General features: G+C 42.3%; 1 protein-coding gene across 5 annotated transcripts in view; it reads right to left on the reverse strand.

Annotated features, from left to right (window-relative positions):
* Positions 1-12,651, reverse strand: part of pik3c2a (phosphatidylinositol-4-phosphate 3-kinase, catalytic subunit type 2 alpha) — a 45,447-nt gene that overhangs the window by 12,966 nt on the left and 19,830 nt on the right. For 4 of the 5 annotated variants that reach the window (XM_061774075.1, XM_061774077.1, XM_061774076.1 and 1 more), the window contains 14 exons: positions 10,564-10,684; positions 10,318-10,429; positions 10,085-10,164; positions 7,384-7,447; positions 6,895-7,041; positions 6,787-6,820; positions 5,889-6,120; positions 3,196-3,318; positions 2,939-3,106; positions 2,736-2,847; positions 1,730-1,872; positions 668-859; positions 501-594; positions 325-419 (listed from right to left, as the gene is read on the reverse strand). In XM_061774075.1, coding sequence (XP_061630059.1) covers positions 325-419; positions 501-594; positions 668-859; positions 1,730-1,872; positions 2,736-2,847; positions 2,939-3,106; positions 3,196-3,318; positions 5,889-6,120; positions 6,787-6,820; positions 6,895-7,041; positions 7,384-7,447; positions 10,085-10,164; positions 10,318-10,429; positions 10,564-10,684 — 1,717 coding nt within the window. The remainder of the gene's footprint in view (positions 1-324; positions 420-500; positions 595-667; positions 860-1,729; positions 1,873-2,735; positions 2,848-2,938; positions 3,107-3,195; positions 3,319-5,888; positions 6,121-6,786; positions 6,821-6,894; positions 7,042-7,383; positions 7,448-10,084; positions 10,165-10,317; positions 10,430-10,563; positions 10,685-12,651) is intronic. The other variant, XM_061774079.1, reaches the window with a different exon arrangement.

Raw genomic sequence — 12,651 nt, forward strand, 5'->3', positions numbered from 1 at the left:
CCCTTAGTTGCTCATCAGCACAATGAGATGTCGACCTTGTGTACCACCGTCAGGTATTATTGCTATTTGTTGTTAACATCCTGGAATGTCGAGAAATGTTCTTGAAAAGTGAGCTCCAACATTTACATGAAAATGTGTCTTAAGAATCATAATGTTCAGTATTACTGGTATTGGTATTAATTGATTTTTAAAATTATTATTATGGTTGTAGTTTGCGGTGGTGTAAAACTTAACTGCATCATACAAAGAGTTGCTTCTAATAGTTTCCCTCGCTCATGTAGCTAAAAAATAAGTGTTTCCTGTGTATGTCGTTTATTAACTCACCAGTAGAGGTAGTGCGCTATGTTGATGTTGCCGAGCGCCCTGGAAAGTAGCAGCATTACGAGGGCACTCTTGAGGTGACAATCGAACTTTAAAGCCTGTGGGGAATGTGGACAACCAAAGAATGTGAGGTGTAAAGTTGTTAAGTAGACACGGGTTGTGTGTTGCAACAGCTGTACCTGCACCAACTGCGGTAGGTAGTCAGCCAGCTCGTCATCAGTACTCTCCTCAACCCAGCTGACCGCCACCCGCCTCACCTCGGTGTCTGCAAACCTGCACATACACATTTGATGACTTCACACAAACACACGCACACACATAGTATTAATGGGAAAAGAGCGCATACTTGGAGTCGAGCAGTTCCAGCGCAGTGACAGGCAGCAGCGGGGGCCAGTGATGAAGCAGCGAGTGGATGTGAGCCATGCTGGCCCAGTCCCAGCTGGGCGCACTAGCCAGCACCTTGGGCAGGCTGCTGGGGTGATCCCACCGGCAGTGCAGCCGGTAGTCCCAGAGGAGCTGGTGGTCGGCCCGCTTAAGCCTGCAGGGGGGGGGGGGGGCACATGATAGGGACTGTATTACTAGAATCAACAGTTTAGTTAAAGCACTCCTGTTTGGAGAGTTTTTAAGGTTGGAATCAGTCAATATGGACCAATGATTAGTTCAGGACTTTTGGTTCGTCGCCATATAATGACCTGGGAAGGTTATTTACTCAACTGTAGAGAGTATCAGTGATCTATAGTCTGAGGATCCCTGGGATCTACTATTAGGAGGCAGAGATAATAAAATCATCTTGCATTATAATAAATAGATTGTTTTCTTTTTTACCATACCACTGATCACCAGGGGCTTCTGTATGCAATGGTCTCTGTATCAAGAACGGAGGGATGTGACAACATTTGGTGGCCCTGGTTGGCAGTCTGACAGTATCATTTCAGTCCGGTTACAGGCACTCACTGAGGATTTGATGTTACTTTTTTGGTGACACAATACACTAGCCTACATCTGACCTCCGTGTATAAACGAAATGCTGCTCTCCATGGATCACGCGAGCGCCAAAACACAAAGAGAGCACACACAAAAGCCTTGAGCCCACCCAGGCCAGAGACGGGATTGGGAGAGAAGAAGTCTCGGGCGGCGAGGGCCGGAGAAGAGAGTGCTTTGTGTTCGAATGGAAGTTGCTGGTTTTTAACAGCAAGGAGATTTGTCCCAGACTGGATCAGTTAGTAAACACAAAATAGTGGTGTGGATGACCGTAAATATCCCAGATTGTTAATTTACTAAAGGCTGAACCAGGATCTTGTGGAGTTGACACACTGCATGTTTTTATTTGCTTACTTTAGTACCAAAGCTTTTCCGTTTTTGTTTCGTTATTTTAGGTTGTTGTTTTGTTAAGCTACATTTTCTTTACCCAAAATTGGATGCTCGGCTGCAGATTTTCTGCAGTTTACGTCGGAGGTCAGGATCAAGCTCCTCCGTTGGGTTGGGCTCTGGACTGGGGGCCTCCTGAGGTCCCACATATAAAACATCCAGTACAGAGTTGGGAAAATCCACCTGTTGGCGACACGGTCCAGTTATTCGCAAACCGAATTCAAGCGGACACACGTTTTCATTAGAAATTATATTAATTTTGCATTTACTATAGTTAAAATGATTCTTTGTCCACTTCATTTGTTTATGAGAGTATTGATCACTCATCAGCCACCTTCTGACTCTTGCCGGAAAACAAAACAAAAAACACTTGGGTGGGTTTCCCAAAATGTTTAAAAACAAAAAAAGTGCATTTAATATAGTTAAAATGCTTCTTTTTCCTACTACATTCATGAGGATCCTGTCTGTTAGCGAAAGCACAGAGACGGGCAAAATATGGCCCCTGGGCCACATATGACCCACGCAGTTCTTTAACCCGGCCCACCGACAATTTACATTGTCTCCTGTAATAATAATTATATTATTTTATCCCCACACCCTAAAACTGGTTATTTAAAATGTATTTAATTATTTTTGTCGTCATTTATCTCATTAAATAATTGGCTAATTTATTTATTGTAAATGCCGGTAATATAATTAAAATTTAACTATTTTACATATCGCTGGTGTCGGAAGTGTTGAAAATGGCTTGCTCTCTTTGATGATGCAATGTTGATGGCTCAACAACAAAACAAAACCATCACTTTTTAGATAACCAAAAAAATTGCTTTTGTGAGAATTTTGCCCAATGCCGACGATATACAAATATTGCCATATCTTACAAATGACCTGGCACATATGTGTTGTAAAAAAATTAAGCATGGACTAACAAAGGTTTGCCTACCTCTGCACGATCTACTACATAAAATGCTGCTGCAACTACGAGGACGACTATCTCATCTAGAAATTCTTTCATGGCAGCTCATGTACATAACTATCTTACTGACCTGCAGCACAATTCTCTCTGCTGGCATCTTTTTGCGGCCGCCTGCAGAGCCAGCAGCAGCTCCCTGTACTGATGACCACAAACATAACAGCCTTGTACCCCTGGCAAGAACTCTGTGAAGCACAGTCAGTCTCATATGAGTCTAACAAACAAACTACATGCTCAGGATTTGGGCCTTAGTGACACAAGATCAATTTGATCTACCTTCTGAAGTCAAATAGTGGCATCGACACTTTGCCCAGCATCTCTGGGGCCTTCCTCTGTTTGTTGGAGTCCGGGGAGCCTCCGGCGTTCTGGTTGAGAACGCCGTACAGAGTCAGGCCCAGGACGGACTCCAGTGGGAGCACTGCCACCGCAATGGGGAAGTTGATCCTGGATCAAAAGGGATGAAGACGATGTGGTCGTCGTCACAGAGGGGAATGGGATATAAACATAGGAAATACACGGGATCCATCACTTACAGCTCATCCCATTTGAGGTGGTAGAAGTAGCTCTTGTATGTGCCCACTCTCTTGGACTGCACTGGCTTGAAGAGGTTTTTGCCATTGTGGGTGAGAGAACACACCAAGAAGTATTTCTCGTAACTGTAACGCATGCATGACAAAAACATGACAAACGAGAGGAATGGGCAGATTTCCTTGCAACCCATTTCTATTCCCCAAGCAGAAGAGTAGTTTGGCCTCAACTCGCTATTTAGCTGTCAGTGATAACGCTGACGCCTACATGCTAAAAGACCTGAACATCCACGCAAAGGCTCCTTTTGTTCCTCTTCGACATCCATGTGTGCCCACACACACTTGAGAACAAGTCTAATTCTAAATTGTGTGTGGGTGCAACAACTTGAAGACTAGAATTCTGTAAATTGCAGTTTTATCAACCTGACACAAAAGACAGGTTGGGCAAAAAGAAGGTACATTATGAACTTTACATTGTTTTCATTTTATTACATTTACAATACACTCTCGGCAAGTGTTTGTGGCATGTTGACCTGGAGGAGGACTCCAGTTGCAGTGAGCCCTTTCCTTGTTTCCGTCCTTGGCTGCATACATCTTTGTTTCCATCTTTCCTTCCTTAAAAAGTGTGTACAGTAAACCCCCGCTATGTCACACTTCGCGTTTCATGGGTCTGCTATATCCCGGATTTTTTCGTAAGTGTTATTACAGTTGGTACTGTATTTTTTAATATTATTTGCACAATATTTATGTGTTACCCATGCCTCTTGCTTTCTATCATTATATGTGTTTTCTATTGTTTTAAAAGTTTGTTTAAAGACAAAAACATTTTAAATGCCGTAAATGCTCTAAAAACATGCAGAGGGTGTATTTAAATAGGGTATTTCTATATCGTTGACTTCACATTTTGGGGCGTGGTCTGGAACATAACTCCACCGATGGAGGGAGGATTACTGTACCTGCATTTGGCCACCCTATGTATTAGGATCTCAAACAGTGTTACAAACGCACAAAATGTGAACATTTGCCCTCCGTGCCATCTGTGCTGGCGGCTCCGTCACTTGTCCGGGCCTTCCCTGTGGCCGCACCAGATGGATGACACACATACCAAACGCACACAACATGAACTCAATAAGAAGAGCATCACACGTCAAAAATGTTTGGCTACTCCTATGCGGATGGAAAAACACAGCAACTACGTTTGCCACTGGCTTAAAATAGTGCGGTGCACGGAGTATGCAGTGGCCGGTTATTAGGAGAAAAATTGCTACTGAGTGATAGAATGTCAAAAAAAACAAAAATACCCAAAACAATTGATATGGTTAGGCCGGTTTTCCCAAACACTGTTCCGTGAGAGATTACGAGGTGTGCGCTGGGAAATTATCTAATTCCAATTGGTCTGTCTTATTTTTTTATTTTAATGTATTTTAGTTTCCTTATACGAAGTGTTAACCTTTCCTGCTACGGTCACCTGACCGCGGTCGGGAGACGCAGGGGTTAACCTCCCTTCTCTTGTTGCACAGCTGAGCTGGGTGGGGGCAACAATAAGGGCACGAAGCACCGATTTGCTTTTTTAATGGCTTTATTAGCTCCTCTGCACATTCAACGTCAAAGGGTCCTCCACTAATTGCTACTCTTCCCCGGTCGCCGTCACTACACTTGCCACTGTACACACTCGCAGCGGCGCGCACTCCTTACTCCTTTGCAGTCCCGCCGGACGACACCTGCGCAGTTCCATCTCACTCACACATTGACGCACACGCCCACGCACTGAGCTGGCTGTCACAATCACATGGGACAATACCCGTAACAGAAGTATTTCGCCGTAAATTTCGACTTTACCGGTGAAATCCGACTTACGCGGAAAATCGTGTTACGTCGTCAGCGTAGGAACGGAACTCGTTCGTAAATCGAGGACTTCCTGTATCGTGACAGGCAGCAGATTTAATCGTTTTCTCCGAGATGACAGAAGACAGTATATTTAAATAGTATATTTAACTTGAGTATCCTCCGATTGCCATTCATCAAAAAAAAAAAAAAAAATTTGTTTTCAACTAAACAGATTTAATACTGAGTAAATACATTTGAGAGTAAATTGATAAGATCATCATTATTTCAGTATATATCCTGTAACTTTTTATGATAATTTTGATTGGTGGTCTGTCATGAGATTTTGGCAAAAATATGGCAAAATAAAAGGTTGGGAAACACTGGGTTAGGGTAGATCAGGGGTGGGGAAGGCAGGTCTACACTCTGATCACACACTGATCGCTATTCTAGTTAGTCTGTGACATAACACAGATGTCTTTCGATTATCCTTTTTAGTTTGATTTTTTTTCCTTTTCTCTCTTTCCCAACAAAATTAAAGCACCCACATTTTCTGTGTGCTTGCAAGCTTTTGTGGCCAGAAACATACTGATTGTGGTTACGGATTCGCGACAAGCGTTGGGAATGGAAAATGTGTCCATGTTCGTTCCAGGCACACACGCATGTATGCACGCAGGACATAAAGTTGAAAATTGGACACTGGCGTGGAAAAAAAAGCCGTGGGGCGCAACACTGGAGTTGTTTTTTCACGTGTGTTTTGACAGTAGATAGCAGAGTCACATAATCTCTCCCCTCATTATTTATAGTAATTCATATGATGTATTTACCAACTTTGTTTTGCTGAATCCATACGGTACAATTGCGTCTGTGTTTACCTGCTGACCCAGTTGGCCGGAATGCCGTGAAGAGCATAGAGGGTGAACTGGAGGTGGTCCGTGGTTCCGGAGGCTTCTTTGCTGCTTCGCTGGTCCTCCGCCGTTTCTCCGTTGAGCAAGGGCGAGCTGACTGAGGTGGATGGTGCACAGAAAGAGCGAAGGTAGAGCTTGGCCAAGCTGTAGACGGCCTGGGTGAGCAGTGCCATGCTCTCGTCTACTGGGCTGGCGTGGCCTGATGAGTCAAAAATGGATAAGGGCAACAATTATTACTGGACCATACATACTTTGCCCACCTTGTTTGCCGTTTAAGAACCATCCCCCCCAACCTCAGAACAACAATGGTACAGTCCCAGTCATTATGTCATTCTTCATGGACCAGAAAGTAGCCCGCTAACAAAGAAACAAAAATATAACGCTGCACAGATGAATTCATTTTCTATTTTGGGCAATTTCGTCACAATGGAACCATTCCAGTCAAGCGGAGCGCTCATCACACAACAACATTTATAGATTTTGGAACTCTGTGCACACATAAGGCGCGCCGCATTATAAGGCGCCCCATCATTTTTGGAGAAAATGTATGACTTTTAAGTGCGCCTTATGGTCGTGAAAATATGGTAGTATTAAAATTTCCTGAGATGGTGAATTAGGGGTCTTTGTTAGCTGTAATCTATAATCATCCAAATAAAAAAATATATTTTGCTTTGTCTAATGAATGTAAATACAATTTTGAATTGAACTACAGAAATAAATAATTTATTGAGATGCACCTGTAATACAACATTGTTAATTTTAACTTTAGTTGAACCGTCTAAACATCACTGAGTGCCGTTATAGTTACAATATATAACAATGACGGCTCACTTAAATGTAGTTTGTAGGTGTGTATGGTTCTTACCATTTGCTGCCTTCCCAGGCGACGGGGACCCCATCTAAAAGGTAAGGCATGTTAATTTTTTACAGAGCGTGTACACAAACTACAATGTGGTTGTGTTGTAAAGCTCACCTTGGGCGAGCGCGTCCTGGGGAGGTTGACAGAGTGTCGTAGCCTTTTGACGCCCTCTGCAATAGCCTGAGTCTCCACCTCGTCCAGAGCGCAGCAGAAATTTTTCACCGTCTGCATCACCCGGTCCACAGTCTTGTACTGGGTACTCTGAATCCAGAGATACATACGTGTTGACTGGGTGTACTAACAGAGCGAGCAACTATGTGCTGTTCTGTGGAAAATGCGCCTTGACACCTCATGTGCTACCATTAGCATGTAGTATATCAGTGGGTTAAAAAAGTTGCACAGTTTGCACTGTTGCGGCCACGAAACGTAATCATGTCATTAGCTTTACTGTAGCCAAAAGCTCAACAGGAAACCAGGAATGAGTACTGCAATGGTAGAGTGCGACAGTTTCATCAATTCTCTTGTGAAGTTCGAGTCAAGTCCTGCTAAGTCTCGAAAATACATTGTTCAACTTCCATTTTCATGCCACACTTGCAGAGGTACCTCATTTTGTAGGCAGATGTTGACTTGGTTGTGATAACCTTCCAGGTAGTCAATCAAGCCTTGTCTGGAGGCACAGAGGCAAAGAGAAGGGTGACATTACATCCTTGTACGCTGTGAGAATTTTTGAACAGTACTTTTCTCACTCTAGGCTAAATAAAACTGCCACCCGATTGGGATAAAAATATATATATTTTAAATCCCTGTGCATTCAAGAGGCAACGGGCTACAAACCCAAACTGTGAGAATATTTTTCCAAGCACAGGCCTAAAGAAAATAATTTCTGGAAAAAGGCACATCCACAACAGTGGTAAAATTGATGAAGAGGGGAATAATGTGTAAGGGATGATTTTGTTACTTTTATAACAGCTTTTAGTGACCTAAAAACACAGTTCACATATATAAAAATGTATAGTTTGTGTGGCCAATGGCTTCCAGTGGGCATTTTCGTTTTAGTGTCGGGACCCCCCTTAATTTTACCCTCCACTTAATTTAAGTGGGTACACATATACCTATAATCAAGACGAATGAGCATTTTTCCTCTGTTCTGATTAGAGTCAGGAAATGCCTAACTGTCAGAGGTCTCCAAAAGATTATCCTGAGCGATTATACTGTGGTGTGGGGTAGGGCTGCACGATATTGTAAAAAAAAAAAAAAAAAAAAAAACCTTATTTATTTATTTATTTATTTTTTTTAAACTCGCAATATATATTGCAAAATGAAATAATGCAGGCTCAATGTTGGGAAAGTTCATTTTCTACACGAACTAGTTCAGTTCAAAATTCCAAAAATGCACTCGTTCATAATTCAAAATATTGAACTAAGTACACCGCTCCAAAAATGAACTAGTTCATATTTCTTTTCTATTTTTCAATACTGTATGTTGCTGAAGGAGTATTATCCTCAAAATACTGGCATTTCATTTCCCCATTGTTGCCACCCAATCAGTGCACACAAGTAGCCAGCTGCAGCTTTCACCCTATAATCTCAAAAACATGAAGAAAAACGTTGCTTCAATGGTGTTTTCTTTTTTTTTTTTGTAATGAGGAATTAAAACAAAAACAGACAAAAAGATGCAAAACTGTATGACAGGAAAGATGATAAAATGACTTTGCATTCCTCGCAGCTCTGGTTGACTATATGAACAAAATAATTTATCTATTCTTATATTACAAAACAAAATAAATTCCATATTATCACAGTGTGATTGTACAATGTTTTAAATCGAGCATTCTGATAAAAATCATTTTCCTAGTAATCAATTTTTACAATTATGTACTGTATTACAAAATAACATTATTTCCCATTTACGCAGTGTGCCTGAATGCATCTCAGGCACCCACGCAGCTGTTTACAGTAATTTCAATCTGAAGCACAATACACCAATATCACAGCGGAACCTGCGATTTGACTATTGCGCACACGTACATTGCAATGAAGACGCTCAAACGAAATATCGTGCAGCCCTAGTGTGGGGTGGGTTAAGAGTCATTTTTCCTCCGTGAAAACGGCCAGACCGACATTCGTAAATGTTAAACCTGTTCAATATTTCAGATGGCAAATCCTTCTACATCAACAAGGAGTTTGACCAATACACGGACTCCGTGATTGACAGTGTTGCCACAGTTACCTTGAAAAAGTAACTTAGTTACTTTACTGATTACTTGAGCTTTAAAGTAACTTAGTTACTTTACTGACTACTTGATTTCAAAAGTAAGTAAGAAAAAAGTTACTTTTTAGGTACTTTCAGCAGCTGTGAGGAGAAGCGGCTCAGAAAATGGATGGATGGATGTTAAGATTGGCAGCTAAATCAAAGTATGTAATCTGTAATCTGACTACTCAAATATAAAAAGTAACCCGTTAGATTAATTATGACATCACCGGACCACATTTTTTGAGTAACGTGTTACTTTGTACAGACAGACAGAGACACAGACTGTAGCAACCCTGTCGATTGTGTGGGGGTCCATGAAGGCAACTGCCAAGCGTCACGCCAAACCACGCTTATGCCCCCTCAGAACACACACAATGAACGGGAAAGTGTGAAAAAGCCTTAAGAGTTTCTGTAGTTACCAGCTTCTTCCACTCCTACTTTCGTTTTCTATGCATTTACAAGCAGTCTGGATGCCCTGTTGCACTGTGCTGTCTCTCACAGGTCAGTCTTTGTACAAACTACCAACAACGGAACCTGGTTTGGGGGAGGAGACTCGCGATGGTCAGTGGTGTTATCGTTGTATGTCTGGTATGCTGTATTGGTCATTCAAACACACCTTTTACATTATTCCAGACTTTTATAGATACTGTTTCATATTTTTAACATTATTAGCAATTTATAATGCCTGCTTTGCCTTGTGTTTTCATTGTGGAGACTCCATCTATCTATCCATCCATCCCCATATGTGGAGTCTCTTACATAAAAAAAGAAGAAGAAGAAAAAATCGGTTAGGATGTTAAAAATCAGTATGCTTGTACAGTGATTTAGCAGGTTTTTAGCTGCTGAGCCTGTCGTTAAGTCCTCTAGGTCCTGCCAGTGAAACCCAACACCGGAAAACCGTTACCTTAGAGTTGACAGAACAGCTTCCATGATACTGTAGCTCTTGCATCCAACTTATTCAAGCCTTATAGTATTCTGACACAATTCTGTCCCATTCCAAGCAATCCAAGGTTTATATCATCCACTCACACAAGTGTAGGGCCTTCTTACCTAGTGGCAGTCTCCTTAAACGGTCGCTCTACATAGCTTAGATGTTTCTCCAAATTTATGGACACGTTGTCATCATCCACCTGAGTTGGGACAAAAAAAAGAGTAAAGATTAAGCAGTTGATTGTGGAAAAAACAGACGAGTGAACAGGATCTCCGCACTGGAAATGAAGATGAATGGCAGGGCTGGGAGTGAAGTTAAAGAGGACATTTCGGTGGACATGGAAATGACTTACAGTGCGAGCCAAGTCCCGTCTCATGGTGGAGTGAGAGAGAAGCTGTAATGTGATCTCATTCTCCCACTTCCTGCAGTTCTGGACGTACTCATGGCTGCCCAGGCTGTGTTTACTGCGGCGCGGGACAACACAGATGCAAGGTTACGCTGACCATAATAATGAATGGGTGCTTATAATTGGGAAGGGAAATGGAATGGCGCCATGAGACAACTGCCAGTGAAATTGGGATGTCATTTAAGAGCTCACTTCTGCAGTACTTCCTCCCGGCCGCACACTTTGAGCAGGTAGCTGGAGAAGTCCACCTGATCCAGGTCATCGTGGACCCAGCAGAGGGTCTGACTGATCAGGAGCTCCACTGGAGAATTCACTGGAGTGTGAAAAAGAGCAACTGATAAACAGATGATTGGAAATTTAAAGGGAACAGCAGAGGCATTGAGGGTGGAAACGATTTACAAAAGACCTAATTCCTGTTTTACTAAACACATCAGCCGAGGAAGTGTGGGAAGTAGGCAAGACAATAATATTGAGTACATTATGGCTTCATGGTGAACTATTTAATTGTTAATTTTACACTCTACTGTCAACAGATTAGTGACACTCACCGCTTTATTAGGTACGCAAGCGATACTTTTAAATGTGTTAAGTTTTACACATGGTGCCATTTTGTCCATTTACACAAGTTCTTTAGGTCCAAAAAGATTCAAAACTTTGCCATTCGGTAGTCTACCTCCTCCTTAAGTACCCGTACCCCTTCCAAGTGTAAAAAGCACAAGGCGAAAGCTTACATTTTAATTTTCCTTTGATGGTTGGTTGGTTAGAAGGATTTTGTTAAAGCAACATACCGTAAATTTCCTGCGACCCATGGGCTGTGCCGAAAAAATTTGCAATGCGCATTGCTGCCACCAAGACGACTGGAAGGAACTCTATCTCATGATTTTTCCAATCAAATGAGTCAGGCAGCAGGCATGTTTAGGGTGTTTGTCGTGCCTTGGTAGAGGCCGTACGTTCACTTTCATAGAGGAATGTATGAGGAAATCCACAAGATTTCCGGCGGGGTACAATGTGGTCCGCCATGTTTTTCTAGTTATCTTTATAAAGGTGAATTTTTTTAAAATACAGTTCTTGCAATGCATTACTCTTTGAACCATGCATGTGTATCTGATTTTGTGACTAGTGAATGCATACATTACCATACCATATGTTAAAGGACATGCCATGTTTTGAATGGGCTCATATTCCAAACCAAACCTGTTCTCAGTTCAATGGAAATACAGCTGCAGCGTGTTGTTTGAAGATATTAGCAGAATACGTTGTACTCTAGGTGCAATTGTTGACACAAAGCAGCTTTTTTTTTTTTTTTTTTTGTACACTAGCTTCTTTTAAAGTGGCTGTGTTAGTGGACAAATGCAAAGCCAGATAAGGCTCTACCCCAAAAATAAACTGCGGTAGTAAGCGCCGACACGCACAGAGATGAAGACCACCCCGGATCCAGTAATAACAGACCTCCACCCAACAAAGGAATGGAAGCTATTTCTTTTCAGCCCCGAATTGTAGCTCAAAGTCAGGGTAAGACATGGTGGGTGCCAACCAGGTTTTTAAGAGGTCCCACAGTTTGTTGGCCCCTATGAGCTAGCGAGAGAAATCCCAGAAGGGCATTTTTGGAGGAAGGAGCTCCTCAATTAACAGCATTTGAATTGCAAAGGGTCCCTAAATATCTGATCCCTAACATTCCACTTTTAAAGACATTATGGTACACTTATGTTGTGTTGAGCTAGACACCACGCAGTCCATTGATTCGTCATCAGACAATTAATTACAACGGAATGTAAAGTTTAACTGTACCATGCTTCAGCACAGTTACCATCATCATCATCATACAACACATCTGCTCAACCCTGCCTCTTCCAACAGAGCTGGGCTGGGGAAGTGTACCGCGCTTGAGAGCAGCCTGGAGTGATGACACTCGATCGGCACTTGACACACTGGGCGGGATGATGAGGTCAAGTAGGGAAGCTGGTAAAGGGCCTTATGGGAAGTTGGGAAGGAAGGAAGGTTCTTTGTCTTGAGCAAGGGAAGAGTAGGTCAGTTGGCCAGATGCAACACGACAGTGCTGAGGCCTATTACTGGAAATCAGCCGTCGGCAGGATTGACAGTATGCTCTAAACACCCAGCAAGCACACAGTGGCTGAATGCTGAGCTTCAAGGAGCCAGAAAGACACAGTGTTTTTAAAGCTGAGTACACAGATTATTATTATTTTTTTTGTGAGTTGTGTTCCCTCGCCACTTCGCACTTCACGTTTTGCGGCTTCAGTGCGTCGCGGGTTTTTCCAAAAT

The sequence above is a fragment of the Phyllopteryx taeniolatus genome, chromosome 5 (assembly GCF_024500385.1).
Source record: "Phyllopteryx taeniolatus isolate TA_2022b chromosome 5, UOR_Ptae_1.2, whole genome shotgun sequence".
Classification (NCBI taxonomy): domain Eukaryota; kingdom Metazoa; phylum Chordata; class Actinopteri; order Syngnathiformes; family Syngnathidae; genus Phyllopteryx; species Phyllopteryx taeniolatus.